At 36.3% G+C, this 16,004-nt stretch overlaps 1 protein-coding gene across 2 annotated transcripts in view; it reads left to right on the forward strand.

Annotated features, from left to right (window-relative positions):
- The window catches only part of LOC106883105 (alanine--tRNA ligase, cytoplasmic), a 35,624-nt gene that overhangs the window by 16,719 nt on the left and 2,901 nt on the right, over positions 1-16,004 (forward strand). For both annotated transcript variants that reach the window (XM_089350515.1, XM_014934002.3), the window contains exons 10-21: positions 51-162; positions 528-652; positions 2,997-3,141; positions 4,114-4,280; positions 7,383-7,496; positions 8,157-8,294; positions 9,097-9,237; positions 10,598-10,710; positions 10,843-10,951; positions 12,082-12,195; positions 14,180-14,299; positions 15,743-15,829. In XM_089350515.1, the coding sequence (XP_089206641.1) occupies positions 51-162; positions 528-652; positions 2,997-3,141; positions 4,114-4,280; positions 7,383-7,496; positions 8,157-8,294; positions 9,097-9,237; positions 10,598-10,710; positions 10,843-10,951; positions 12,082-12,195; positions 14,180-14,299; positions 15,743-15,829 (1,485 nt within the window). The remainder of the gene's footprint in view (positions 1-50; positions 163-527; positions 653-2,996; positions 3,142-4,113; positions 4,281-7,382; positions 7,497-8,156; positions 8,295-9,096; positions 9,238-10,597; positions 10,711-10,842; positions 10,952-12,081; positions 12,196-14,179; positions 14,300-15,742; positions 15,830-16,004) is intronic.

Below are 16,004 nucleotides of genomic sequence, written 5' to 3' on the forward strand. Positions count from 1 at the left end.
ATTTTTCTACATGGATCCTGTCTATTTTTTATAATTATTTTTCATTTTAGGTGAAAGATATCATTAATGAAGAAGAAAGCCAGTTTCTGAAGACACTCTCCCGTGGGCAGAGACTTTTACAAAGAAGCATTGCCAAATTAGACGGGAAGAAATCTCTTCCAGGTACTGCAGTTCTTCTATATTTATTACATTGGGCACCTTTGTGACATTTACTCTATTAATACAAATACCATATATTTTTTTATTACTATATTTCTTTCAACCTATCATTGTTGCAGTATTTTCTTTTTTTTTTTTAATGATAAAAACAAATGTAATTCCCTAATTTTATTAAATGTGGCGATTTGTCTGCCTCTTTGCAATCCTTAGTCTCCAACAGTCCTAATCTTGTATAATCTTACAGACCTATCAGTCTAGCCAGCTAATTCTTGAAAAATGCAGGCATCTTAAGCTTAGTATTATATGTAACCTCTACTCCTACAAGAAAGTTATATGGAAAAGTACTAATTTCTCATCTTCTGTTTCAGGTGATATTGCATGGCGACTGTATGATACTTATGGTTTTCCAATTGACCTGACTCAACTAATTGTTGATGAGCATGGTTTGGTAGTTGACATGGATGCCTATGAAGAAGCCCGGAAAGCTTCTCTGGTTAGTTGCAACATTTTAACAATTGTCATCGTATGCTCCGTTGGATGTGTAATGTCAATGTGAATACCCGTCAGAGAGTAAGTATCTTGAGAGAAAAGCTGAACATTAGAAGCATCAGTTGTGGCGTGCAAGAGAGACGATTGCGCTGGTATGGACATGTGGTGAGAATGGAGGAGGATAGCTGCGTGAAAAAGTGCCACACCCTAACAGTTGAGGGAACCTGTGGAAGAGGTAGGCCCAGGAAGACCTGGGCTGAGGTGGTGAGGCAAGACCTTCGTACATTGGGCCTCACCGAGGCGATGACTACTGACCGAGACCTTTGGAAATGTGCTGTGCGTGAGAAGACCCGGCAAGCCAAGTAAGATCGTTGCCAGTGCCCCTGGACTGGTTCTTGTGCGGGTGGCACATGAGATGCACCATTTTGAGCGTGGCCGTTGCCAGTACCGCCTGACTGGCTCCTGTAGGATTTTCGAGCGAGATCGTTGCCAGTGCCCCTGGACTGGCTTGTGCGGGTGGCACATAAAAGACACCATTTCGAGCGTGGCCGTTTTCGTGCGGGTGACACGTAAAAGCACCCACTACACTCTCTGAGTGGTTGGCGTTAGGAAGGGCATCCAGCTGTAGAAACTCTGCCAAATCAGACTGGAGCCTGGTGTTGCCATCCGGTTTCACCAGTCCTCAGTCAAATCGTCCAACCCATGCTAGCATGGAAAGCGGACGTTAAACGATGATGATGATGATTTAACATTCGTTTTCCATGCTGACATGAGTTGGGCAGTTTGACAGGAATAAGCAGGTCAGAAGACTACACCGAGCTCTGCTGTCTGTTTTGGCATGGTTTCTATGGCTAGTTACACTTCCTGATGCCAACCACTTTACAGAGTGTACTGTGTGCTTTTTATGTGGCATTAGCAGCAGTGAGGTCACCGAGTAAGTTGCTGGACAAGACCCCTCAACTGGTCAGGAGTAGTATTGAAGAACAGAGAAGTATCTTGCATTAGATGAGAGACATAGCTTCCTCAGATGAAGAGAGATAGAAGAGAAAAATAGTGAAGATGTAAAAGAAAGGGCAGGGGCCATACCCCTAAGTTACAGGGTAGTGTACATAGTGGGGGGAACCAGGGATTGGAGAGGGTTGATAGGCAGGTGAGTTCATAAGATTTCGAACAGAGAAAAAGAGCTAAGAATGGGATTTAATAAGAGCATATTGTGTGCAGACAGTTAGGTGGACACTTGAGGGAGAATGAAAAGGAGTGGGGAAACAGCAGTGGTGAGCCTGAGTGGGTTGTGAGAGAGGGAGGGGGTCATAGACATAGATTTTACATTGCTGGGCAGGTCTTCTCAAGTACAGCTTATCACGAGTCACCTCAATCCTCTGTCATCTCTTCTGTGAGGCTCAATTCTATCTATTGTAAGCAATTTAGAGAACTGTATTAAAAAGTGTCTTTAATTATGTTGTGAATTTATAATGAAGGTGTAAAAAAACTTGGAGATATGCACACTGAAGATATAGATTAGTTTCCAGGTTTTTGAAATTTCAGATCATTTACTCTTTGCTTAAGGTTTTAAGGGAATAAAACAAATGAAGATTAGTCTCAAAATATTAAAAGATTAGTGGTCAAAATATTACAGAACCTACAAGTGGCCCAGTTTATCTCATACATAAGTATCATAGAGTAGGACCCAAAATGGTTTAGTCTATTTAAGTAAATAGGTAACACAAAAGAACCCAAAATGGTTTAGTCTATTTAAGCAAACAGGTAACACAGAAGGATCCAAAATGGTTTTGTCTATTTAGGCAAATAGGTAGGTAACACAGTAGGAAATTTTAAGGGAAATAAGTAACAAAGAATAGAAACACTTTCAATGATTCAGTCTATGAAGCAAAATATCAGAGTTGGATCAACTCAATGCTGCAAGAAGTGGTAATACTGTAAAATTGGTGATTAGTTCATTAGCCTGCTGTATAGTGGAGTCTTCCAAACTGATTAACTTTAGATTCTCTATGTATAGACAGTCTTCTGTGATATTACTATGGCCAATTGGGTTATAGTGTTTACCATTATCTTATGTACAAAAATTACATGTCAGTAACTCTATGTATGGCTGGTTTGAATGCTAAAGAGTTAATCATGGTATGCTATTTAATTTTTCATGCCAGGTTTATCTTGGTGAATCATATTTTTTATTCGGCATCACTTAATTAGCAGCTATGAAATGTTATCTATAATGGTTGCACTAGTGAAAGCTAGTTTCCTAGGTTTTAGACTTGCTGTTGTTTTCTTTGTTATAACTTGCTTTACTTTTTATATTAAAATGTCCTTTGGCATTTCTTCTTGTATAGCTTGCATCCCAAGGTGGCGGTGGAACTGCAACACAAATGGTCAGTCTCGATGTGCATGCTTTGAATGAACTTCAAACTAAGGGTGTTCCTCTCACTGATGATTTACCAAAATATAAGTATACTGCTGATGAAAATGGGAACTATGGCAAGTAACCTAATCACTAACTCTCAACAGAATTATGATTGTATTCTAAAGTACATTTTTCATTGTTTATAGCAATTATATTTTATTTTGAAAATTTATCATATGAGATCTTCATATAAAAGCTGGTGAGGTTGGATAATGTGTTTGTGAGTGTGTGTCTATGCAAATGCTTATGTATAGTATTTTGGTTGCTTCAAGTTTGTAAGATTGAATTGTAGTTCACTGTTGGTGAAATATACTGAATGTTCCAGCAAGTAAAGCATCCATGATAAAGTTTATCACTGCAGGGGTTATTCTTTTAAAGTGCATTTACCTTCTGTTTTCAATTATTTGTATGCATGTGTATTGGCTTCCCTTTTATGTATGAGGTGGTGCTGAAAAGCTCCTGGTTTTAGGTAAAAGAAAGTGCAGGAGGATCAGTTAATTATGATTTTATTCAACATATTCCCTTCTTAAATTCACACACTTAGTGCAGTGGTCCTTCAGTTTTTCTAAGGCTTGTAAAAGAACTTGGAGAATTGGGCCTCCAACCAGGCCTTTTGCGATACCCTTAAAGCCAGGAAGTTTTCAGCACCCCCTTGTAATAAACCAAACCTTCCACTACTCACCCATTGTGTTCTGGTTCCAACTTCACATTTGCAGGTTCTTCACTTCTGTTCTCCACTGTTAAAACCCCACCTTCTTTTGTTAAATTGATCTGTTCAGTTACATTTCATATTTCAGTTTTATAATGTAGTATCATGAAAAATCGGATTCATACTGTCTTCTTCCTCCTGGTTATTTGGTACTAACTTCTTCTTTTAGAGTGATCTAAACTAAAACCTTTAATCAAACTTTCATGTTAATTTATGTTCTAAACCCCAACTTAATAGTAAAGTCATTTTACTAAATTTTTGTTTTCAAAATTAATTGAAACAAAGACAGAAATATTGCAACAAAAAGGGTTAACTGTGTTATTTATTTACATTTCAGTTTTTGAGACAAACACTGGATCTATAGTAGCTTTACGCATTAGTAAAGATTTTGTTCAGAAAGTGCCTGCTGGTGTTGAGTGTGGTGTCTTACTAGATTCAACAAACTTCTATGCTGAGCAGGGTGGTCAGATTTATGATGAAGGATTCATGACCAAACAAAATGAGGTATGAAATATTTCTTTGGCTTTGGAACTTATTAAATATTCCTTTCCGTCAGTTGATATATTCTTCTTTATAGAGGTACAGAATTTTTAAGCCACATTGTAGTCTAATCTAGAATTTATGTATGTTTCCTATGAACAAATACTATGATCTGATTTCCATTCTGGCTTATTTTCTTCACTTTCATCAGTAATGCTTTTGAAAAAGGTATAATACATTAAGTCCATATCTGAAGCTTGCATATGTATAAGAAACTATGCTTTTAATTGTATTACATTGATAATATAGTGTAACTAGGAGTGTCTAGTGTATTGATTCTAAATAAATATAAGGTCCTTCTGAAATGTTTAATCTTTTACAGTTTGGTTATATTGGTAAATGAAATAGGGTAATAGTTATACAAAAACTTTCCATGTGGCTGGTAGTGGGTACACGGTACTGACATTCCAAAGAGGCAGGAAAGTGCATCTGGCTTCCTCACCACCACTGCTGGACAATTTTCATCTGCTACTGATATAGTTTTGGCTTTCTAACCACAGTGCATCCATATGAGATATTATCCCTGGATGAATACTACAGTTAATTTACCTTTCATGATGTATCTGCACAAATGGTTATGGTTATTTTCCTAAATATTTTTTAGAAAATAGAATATAACAAACTCTGTGATATAACAATAATGATACATTTAAAAAATAGGAAAAATTCTAGAAGTCATCTGCCTGTATTGCACACCTCTTTGAAATTTAGACAAGTGTTTAGTTGAAATTTCTGAAGGACATAGTTTATAATATTTACATAAATTTTAGGACTAAAAATGAATGCTACCTATCAACAATTTAGTGAACTTTTCATTCTAAATGAATAGATGTTTCACAATTAAGCATTATTAAAATTCTTTCTTAAGAACTCTATAATTTTGAAATATATAAATGGATCTGTGTAATACTTAGAAGTTGTCATGGAAATTAAACAGTTATCTAAAGTAATGCTGGAAGAAACTGGCATTTAATTTATTTATTTGTTGAATTCTTGAAACTATAAACTGAATTGTTCTTTATATGTATTAAGTCTGTCATGAGCCTAAAAAGGACTATTATGATGTAGTTTGTGCTGGATCCTGAGCTGTTTTAAACAACTGAGAGTACAAGACTACCTCTGGTGCATCATGAATTAAAGCTCAGAAATTTAAAAATTAGACTGTCTACCATGGGGCTAGCCTAGTTCAAGACTGTGTTATATAGCAGCTGATCTGTGCTATTGACTGTGATAGAAAGCTGAATATATCTTCCAAGTAGTGGTCAACAACCTGTGAAATAATTCATCAGGAGATCCCTACCTCTTTTCTCCAGACATCCATAGCATAGAAATAATGTTTACACTCTTATTTCACCCACAATGAGACCTTCATCATCATCATCGTTTAACGTCCGCTTTCCATGCTAGCATGGGTTGGACGATTTGACTGAGGACTGGTGAAACCGGATGGCAACACCAGGCTCCAATCTAAATTTGGCAGAGTTTCTACAGCTGAATGCCCTTCCTAACGCCAACCACTCAGAGAGTGTAGTAGGTGCTTTTACGTGTCACCTGCACGAAGGCCAGTCAGGCGATACTGGCAACGGCCACGCTCGAAATGGTGTCTTTTATGTGCCACCCACACAAGCCAGTCCAGGGGCACTAGCAACGATCTCGCTCGAAAATCCTACGAAGGCCAGTCAGGCGGTACTGTCAACGGCCACGCTCAAAATGGTGCATCTTATGTGCCACCCGCACAAGAGCCAGTCCAGGGGCACTGGCAACGATCTTACTTGGCTTGCCGGGTCTTCTCACGCACAGCACATTTCCAAAGGTCTCGGTCAGTAGTCATCGCCTCGGTGAGGCCCAATGTATGAAGGTCTTGCCTCACCACCTCAGCCCAGGTCTTCCTGGGCCTACCTCTTCCACGGCTTCCCTCAACTGTTAGGATGTGGCACTTTTTCACGCAGCTATCCTCATCCATTCTCACCACATGTCCATACCAGCACAATCGTCTCTCTTGCACACCACAACTGATGCTTCTAATGTTCAGCTTTTCTCTCAAGATACTTACACTCTGACGGGTATTCACATTGACATTACACATCCAACGGAGCATACTGGCTTCATTCCTTGCGAGCTTACGCATGTCCTCAGCAGTTACAGCCCATGTTTCACTGCCATGTAGCATGGCTGTTCGTACACATGCGTCATACAGTCTGCCTTTTACTCTGAGTGAGAGTCCCTTTGTCGCCAGCAGAGGTAAGAGCTCTCTAAACTTTGCCCAGGCTATTCTTATTCTAGCAGCTACACTTTCAGCGCACCCACCCTCACTACTAACTTGGTCGCCCAGATAGCGGAAGCTATCGACTACCTCTAGTTTTTCACCCTGGAATGAGATAGAAGTTGTTTCCTGTTTGTTTACAGTCTTTATTGCACCTGAACATCTGCCACATACAAAAACTAACTTCCTAGTTAACCTGCCTTTGATGTTGCTGCACCTCTTATGTGTCCATAGCTTGCACCGGGTACATCTTATAGAGTTACTACCTACTCCTTTTCTACATACTGAGCAGGGCCATCTACCTGAAGGGGTTTGTGTTTTATCTACCTTCCTACTTATTAGGATTTTGGTTTTAGCTAGATTGACTCTAAGGCCCTTCAATTCTAGACCTTGCTTCCACACCTGAAACTTCTCTAGTTCTGATAGTGACTCCGCAATTAAGGCAAGGTCATCAGCATAGAGGAGCTCCCAGGGGCAACCTGTCTTGGAATCCTCTGTGATTGCCTGGAGGACTATGATAAATAGGAGGGGGCTGAGGACGGAACCTTGGTGGACCCCCTACCTCTACCCGGAATTCATTGCTGTACTCATTTCCAACCCTCACCTTACTGGCAGCATCTCTGTACATGGCTCGCACAGCTCTCACTAACCATTCTTGTAATATATAAATTGATTTCAGTTCAGGTTTAAGTTTTGTTGTATGTAATATATGTTTATGTGTAAACGCACATGCGCCATTGTTATATTAATTGTTTATTTTAAAAAATTTGGGTGTTAATTGGATTAATATTGCTTTTTTTCAGGAAGAAGGATTTCTTGTGAAAGATGTTCAGGTGTATGGTGGCTATGTGCTACATGTTGGTGTAAGTGAAGGAGTTCTGGAAGTAGGAGATATTCTCACACAGACTATCTTTCAGGTTTGTTCAATTAGTATTTTAAGGCAAATGTCTCAAAATACACATAGTGATGGCAGTTTGAAATAACAGAGGCTGTTATGCTTGGTGTATCAAAGACCATAAGTTCAATCTATGTTATAGGTATTATATTTTAGACAAAAATGGATTACTTTATTTACCTTAGTTTACATTAACTTTTCAAATGTTTCATGATAAAGAACATATTCAAATTTCTGAATGTGTTTGCCTGCTCAGTCCAGAGTAGCTTGCCTAAAATAGTTTCCTTATGAACATTTAGGTATACAAACCAGAGGAAAAAAATTCCATGTATATTTTAGAGTTTAGTTATTCATTTAAAGCTGATGATTTATTCTGTTGCTACTTCAAGTTTCTTGCTTACATGTGTTCTTTCATGCTACATCATTAAATTTGATATCTAGTTTTTTTGCTTTTTTTTTGGAGGGGGACAGGAGATGATATCTAAGTCAAATATGATAATGAAATGCTTCTAAAACAGGTTTAAATTTTCTCATGTCAATTCATACTAGGCTTGAGCAAATAACTGAGGAGTATGATAAGAGCAGCTGCTTCTGTATATGCTGACAGATAATTTTTATTTGAAGCATCTGTCTATATTAAATCTTATTCCATTCCTGTACAGTCTCTTACTCTATTATTCAGTCTCGTCGAGAAGCTATAATGAAGAATCATACTGGAACACACATGTTAAATTTTGGTCTACGACAAGTTCTCAATGAAGCAGATCAGAAAGGTTCTTTAGTTGCTCCTGATCGTCTTCGTTTTGATTTCACTGCAAAGGTTAGTTTATTTAATCCTCTCTTTTCTCTTTCGTTCTTTTTTTTTTTTTCAAGCTAAGTTTAAAGAAACTGGTATTTTAAACACAAAAGCCATTACATTAATCTTGTGTATTTGATATATATTGTTCCTAACTATTTCGTTTTTGTATTTTGCTTGCAGTTCTCTTGATGTGAACTCAGGTGTTGAAACATATTTTGTTGTATCTCAGGGTCATTATGTCAATAATAAACTCACACACAAACACACTGTTTCTTTTTCACTTATCTCTTTATTTATCAATTGGTTAACCAATTGACAAATAAAGAGATAAAGAAGTGAAAGAGAACCAGTGTATATGTGTGTTTATTATTAGCATAATGTCCCTACCAAGATACAACAAAAATTTTATTATATATTTTTAATTAGAAATTGTTGGCTAATTATCTTCACAGTTTCCATTATCCAGGCTTTGTGTAATTTGAATGAGTCTTTTGTGTTACTCATGAGAGAATTATATTTATTAAAAAAAAAACTAAAGGATACTTCATCTAGTATATGAATGCTGAATTAAAATAAATTAAATGAAAATCCATTTCAGATTCATAATTAACAAAAAAATATGTAAAATTTTCATTAACATTAATCTGCTGTGATCTACAACATTGATCCTGAAAACAATATGGCCATCACTGATTACTAAGCTGTGCAAGCCTGGTATAGATTATATCAGCTAAGCAACTTTCTGCACAAATACTTAATTGATTCCCCAAAACAAGGTGAAAGATATGATGCTTACAGATTTTCTGTTTCTTTATGATTTTAGGGAGCTATGACTGTTGAACAGGTGAAGAAGACAGAAGAATGTGTAAATAAGCTGGCTACTGAAAAGCAATTAGTTTATGCAAAAGAAGCAGCCCTTCCAGTTGCTAAATCTATTAAAGGATTACGTGCCATGTTTGATGAGGTAAACAAAAATTAATCAGTATGATTCTTCATTATTTTTAATTCTATTTCATATATGATTAATTCAGAGGAATTAATCCCATACATTCAGCTTCTCTAATGAGCCCAGTCACTTGCACTTGAATAATTTTTTGTGTTAGGAATAATATAGGATAGCTTATAGTTTGTCATAATGATACGCTTCTACCATATTGTTGTTGTTTAACCCCGAGTTATCTCTGATCCTGCACACTTATGATCACATACATTCCAGCCTTGATCAAATAATCATTCTTGGATAATATAATTTTGTATCTTATTTTGTTTATCTTTTGATTGTTTCAGTCATTGGACTGTGGCCATGCTGGGGCACAATCTTGAAGGATTTAGTCAAACAAATTGACCCCAGTACCTATATTTTTCTTAGGTCTGGTCTTTTTTCTGTTGGTTTTCTTTTACAGACACTAGATGTGTCTCTAAGACTTTGAATTAGTCAAAGGCCAAACAAAATATTTTGCAATATTAAAATAAGTACCAAAATGAAGGCCAATAGAGTTGGCTGTTCCTTCCCCATCAAAATTTTTGGCTTTGTACCTCTGTAAGAAACGAATATTTAATTAGGTCCCATTTTTTTTTATTAGATATGGTTTCAATGATGCAGAGTTTATTTCCTTTGAAATATAAGATGTAATGTCTTTAATAATGTGGAAGTTATGGTGCAAGTATGATTTATATAGTTAATAAATCCTTTTTGTAAGTACATTGTTTTAGGCTCAATCTCACCGTTTGACACTTTGGGCAGGTGTTTTCTATCATAGCTTTGGATTGAAATTAAGTAGTTAGAAACTGTGTAGAAGCCTCTCAAAAGGAACTTCCTGTTCTTGGATAGCAAACTTCATCTATCACCCAGTTCAACACCACCACATGGTCTTGGGTACTTTAGCAGAGTCCACACATTTGGCATCAGATCTCAATTCTGATTCTAACTTCCCCCATTTCATTGGCTCCTAGTCTCACAGACCCTAATAAAGGTAATGAGTGCTGCCCTTCCTCTTCTGTCTCAGTCACCATCATAATCATCACCATTTTATGTTTGCTTTCTATGCTGGCAGCAGTTGAACAGGTCCTTACAGTTCAAGTTGTTATTCAAAGTTACTATCCTCCTGGATGAGCTGAGGCTCCACATTTTGCTCATATGTTTAAATTATAGCATGGCCTCCATGGTTTCTTTGGTTGGCTGCTCTTCCTAATATACGACACCTTACACTGTGTACTGGGTGCATTTTATTATGCTGAACTTTTGAGCCAATGTTGGGTTCTTTCAACCCTAAAAAAGTATATTAATCAACGTTTTTTTTTCATTCTCCACATTTTGTTTACAGGTATACCCTGATCCTGTACGAATTGTATCAATTGGAATTCCGGTTGAAGATCTTGTCAAAGACCCTTTGGGATCTGGTGGTAATACTAATTCAGTTGAATTCTGTGGTGGCACGTAAGTATTAGCCAACTCATTAGACTCTTTTGCTATCAGAAAGTTATGATTTGAAATATTAACTTTTTTTATTTTTTTCTCTTCATTTATTGATGCTTTTTATTATTAATTAACCTTTATTGATCATTGCAGTCATTTAAAAAGCTCTGACCATATAGGTGGTATGGTCATTGTATCAGAAGAGGCAATTGCGAAAGGAATTCGTAGAATCATTGCTGTTACAGGGAATGAAGCTGAAAAGGTGAGTTTCTTTTCTTTCTCCTCCTTCAAATGTCAGTTTCCATGATTTTCCTTGTATCTAATGTGTAATGTATCCTATTTCTGAGAATATCTCAAATGTTTTATTCAAATGTTTTCCTGTATTAGAAGCAATGAATTCTCATATGAGCATGTGACTGGCTGCAAGTACGTGACATTGAAAAAGACCAAAAAGGCTGAAAAGCATCTGACGTTCTCATTAGCCACTGCTGAGATGAATTTTCATCTCTCTCTCTCTCTCTCTCTCTGATATTTATTGGCTATAAGACGTGTTATCTCAGGAGAAATATTGCAGCAACTAGCCTATCAACAGTGTGTATACATTAAATAGATACACAGATGGCTATATACATATATATTTTTTTTGTTTCAATCACTCTTATTTTTTGAGAATAATCTGATATCCATCTATCCTGTGATATCTGTTTATTGTTATTCTAATTATACTAAAACTTTTATCTTACCTCTCTGTTATCTTATTACTTTTTCAGAGGTCTTTATTTAGTATTCATTTTGCCTCATTGTGTCTGTGCTAGTGTGATTGTTTCCTTTGTTGTCTTAGAAGGGCTACAGAACACAGCAACCTTCTCCAGTTCACTGACATGTTAACTTAAAATAAATGATACACATGCATACTAAAGAATGAGTTATAGTAAGGACATAAAATAATTAGCTACAGTTACATACTGCCGAAGACCTCAACCAAAATAGAAAAATTAAGAAACACAATAGAAAATTTGTAGTTCTTCCCAATAGCCAAAACCATAGTGGTTTGACTGAACTAAAAGAACTTGGTTATATCAAACAAAACTTTACAATTATGTGCTTTCTTGACCCTGAACTTTTCCCAAGTTCATATTGCATGTCTAGCTAGCTACATTCCTCTCCATATGCTGTTGATCCATTGACTTTACCACATGCATTTCATTTCTGTTACACTCTTCTACTTCTAATACACATATTATATGACTTGTGTAGAAGGGAACTTTTTACTTTTAAATTATACATTCATTCCTCCTCTAAATGCTTGTTTTTTAGAAATATTAAATTAAAAATTTTGTTTTTGTTTTTAATTCTTTGCTAATCTAAAAGTTTTAAAATATTTCTTACCAGGCACTACATCGCGCATCAGTATTTGAGAAGGATGTTGAAGAGTTGTTTAACAAAGTCAACAGTCCAGATTGTAATGATAGACAGGTGTCTAAAGATATCATTCATGTTGATGAAGTAAGTGATTAATTTTAACATTAGAATCATAACAACCACTACCATCACTATCATCATGGTACACAGCACTCAGCTGGTACCTGAGAGATACAGGGTTCGATTCTCTGTAGCCACATGCTGGCAACTTTTTATCAAGGTGGTGCTCCAGCATGGCCGCAGTCTAATGACTGAAAGAAGTAAAAAAAAAACAAAAGTAAAAGTAAAATAACAAAATAGTGAAGACAGATAACTTCTTACAATGCAAAAAAGGAATAATTTAATTACCTTTATGAAAACAAATTAGTTACCTTTCAAAAAAAAAAAAAATGACCATCCGAAAAACAATATCTGTTTCAACACACAACTTCACATCAGGAATCTTGCACCACAAATTCATACCTTTATATGTTTTAAGCACAAAGCCTCATCATCAGACGTGAACAGAGTAAAGACATGTGAGTCTATATAGTTTCAGCCATGTTGATTGTTGTGCAGACATTCATCATCATCATCGTCGTTTAACGTCCACTTTCCATGCTAGCCTGGGTTGCACGATTTGACTGAGGACTGGTGAACCAGATGGCTACACCAGGCTCCAATCTGATTTGGCAGAGTTTCTACAACTGGATGCCCTTCCTAACGCCAACCACTCCGAGAGTGTAGTAGGTGCTTTTACGTGTCACTGGCACGAAGGCCAGTCGGGCGGTACTGGCAATGGCCACGCTCAAAATGGTGTATTTTATGTGCCACCTGCACAGGAGCCAGTTCGGCGGCACTGGCAACGATCTCACTCGAATGTCTTTACATGTGCCATCTAGTACAAGTGCCAGGAAGGCGATGCTGAGCATAGGTGCCATTGACGGTTTCGACCCTAGAATATCCATGTAAGTGGTGGTGGCAGCAATGGGATAATATAGTAGCAGCAGCCATTCCCCAAATAGTGCTGGCTGTGACCTCAGAGGTCATAGTGGGAGCAGCATTGGATGGCTAGCTGTTGGCTAGCAGCAGTTGTGATGTGGATTGCCAAGATTGATAGAAAGGCAGAAAAAAATGCCTTCTGGCATTTAGTTATGTTCCTTTACATTCTGATTTCAAATCTCACCAAAGTCACTTCTAATTTTCATCTTTCTGGGGTCTATCTAATCAGTCATACCCCTCCATAACTTTTGAGGCAATATCAACAATATCATGAGTATTACCGCCATAATCATTGTTGACATTATTGTTGTTGCTAATACCACAACCATCATCATCATCACTATTATACCAACATTGCAATCCCCACAGATGTCACCACAATCATTATTTAATTCTGTAATCATTGTCATTATTACCTTTCATTATTATCATCATCATCATCATCATCATCAGTATTATTACTTTCATTGTTACTAATCATCCCATTAGGGCGACGAGTTGGCAGAATGGTTAGCATGCTGGGCAAACTGCTTAGTGGCATGTCATCTATTTTTACATTCTGAGTTCAAATTCTACCAAGGTCGACTTTGTCTTTTATCCTTTTGGGGTTAATAAAATAAGTATCAGTTGAGAACTGGGGTCAGTGCAATCAACTTACCCCCTCCCCTGAAATTGCTGGCCTTGTGCCAAAATTTGAAACCATTACTAATCATCCCATTAACATGTTTTCTCTTCACTTGTTCACTCAATGTCAGTTTTTCTATTATAACGGGTTGGATGGGGGCTTATTTGAAGCAGCATTTCAGTTTCCATCTACCAAATCCACACACAAGGCTTTGATCGGCCTCAGGCTATCGTAGAAGACACTTGCCGAAAGTGCCACACAGTGGCACTGAACCCAGAACCATGTGGTTGGTAAACAAGGTACTTGCCACACAGCCACTCCTGCACCTTTCTCTTTGACCAAAACAGTTTAGTTTATCCATTCTCATGCTCATTTCCATTATCCCTTATTAGTTGCACCTATCTACTTTCTTGTTGGATTGTTTCTTTTTCTCTTCAGTTTCCCCTCTTTATCTATTACTAGAGTATCACTCAATCTGGTATTAGTCACTGGAAACGAGACCAGCTGCGTGCTAAGCTAAAAGAGATCAAGAAAGTTTTAGACAACCGAGATAAGGCCCGAAAAGCTGCCATTCTTAATGAGGTAACACGTTCTATTTCCATCATTTTGAACATCACGACTGTTTAACTCTTTTGTGACCATATTCTTTACACTGTGTAGATGTTGCAATTAATGTTGAAAATACTGAAGAATTTGAAATTATTTTAGTAAAACAACTTTTTCATTATTATTTTTGTTGTTTAGAACAGAGCTGAATAAAGAATTTTTAAATATAAACACTTTAAAACAAAAATTTTTGTATGACAGACCAGAGCTAATCAATTGGTATTGAAAAGTTTAATTAATTCTAGCTTCAGACAGACTAAAATAGATTGATTCAAAGCACAAAACTTGTCTGTAACTCTTAATTTTCTGGAGTCTGCTCCTAAATTTATGAACATTTCTTTATATTAACAAGATTGGAGAAGCCATTATCTCTGACTGAAGTTTGCAAAACATGGCAAAGGCATGAAATAGTATGTTTTATTAAATATATATATATATATATATATATATATATATATATATATATATATGTTTGTATAATATATAGTTTATAGGTTAGAGACAGGTGTTCTCTATATAGAATACACTTTGAAGTGCTGAAGAGATATGAACTTGAGTGGGATAGATGAGTAAGTGTAATGAAAAGCAAGTTAGGCAAGTTGATTTACTCAGAATATTAAATACATTTAATAGAAAAATATATCCATGTGTATGGATATAAATTAGTCTCACTTACAGACAATAAATGATATCATGAGTTAAATGGGTAGAGTTTATAAGATGCTAGTGTATCACAAATGGTATTCTCTGATGGTATTGTACTTACATGAAAGCATGAGGCTTAGTGGTTAGAGTGTTGCACTCAACATTGCAAAGTCTTGATTTTGATTCCTGGATCAGGCGGTTCTTGAGCAAAGCACTTCATTTCACATTGTTTCAGTCCATTCTGCTATAAACAAATAACTCTGTGATGGACTGGCATTCCATTGAAGGGGGATGTAGTGGCCTCAGTCACTTGTACATTGTGGGAACTGGGTTATTGACCCTATGAGTCTGAAGACTCAGCACAATAATGTTTCCGGAAACAGCTGTTGGACTCATAAAAACTCTACCCATTTAACTCCTGATATCATTAATATTCTGTAGGTGAGACTATTTTATATCCATACACATGTACATTTTTTTCTATTAAATGTATTTAATATTTTGTGTAAATCAACTGGCCTAAGTTGCTTGTCATTACATTTACTCACATATAATATATGTATGTATGGATGTTATATAACTTTCCCATGCTGGCAAAAATTAGATAAGTCAAAGTCCACTGATATTAGTATATACACATAATACTACAAAAAAAAAAAAGCCTCTTAAGAGTATAGATAGTTGTGTATAAAAGTAATTAAGACAAGACTTTCATAAAGTTGCAGCAGTTTAACTCTTTATCTTAATTTAGGTTGGATTATTTTCTATTTCCAGGTTGTTGAAGAAACCAAACAGATGATTGCAAAGAATCCAGACCAACATGTGATTATTCATCAGTTTAAACCTGGTTCTAATGCAAAAGTGAGATATTGATACTTATTTTATTTTTTTTTGTTCATATATACACATATAAATAAAAGAAATTTCACTATTTTTACACAATTACTGGTTCATATCTAAATATATAGATAGTCATTAGCCCACCTATTCTACATGCATGCAACCACATGCATGGTTGCTCAGTCTGCTTGAAATA

The sequence above is a fragment of the Octopus bimaculoides genome, chromosome 4 (genome assembly GCF_046866305.1).
Source record: "Octopus bimaculoides isolate indiv1 chromosome 4, ASM4686630v1, whole genome shotgun sequence".
In the NCBI taxonomy this organism is placed as follows: domain Eukaryota; kingdom Metazoa; phylum Mollusca; class Cephalopoda; order Octopoda; family Octopodidae; genus Octopus; species Octopus bimaculoides.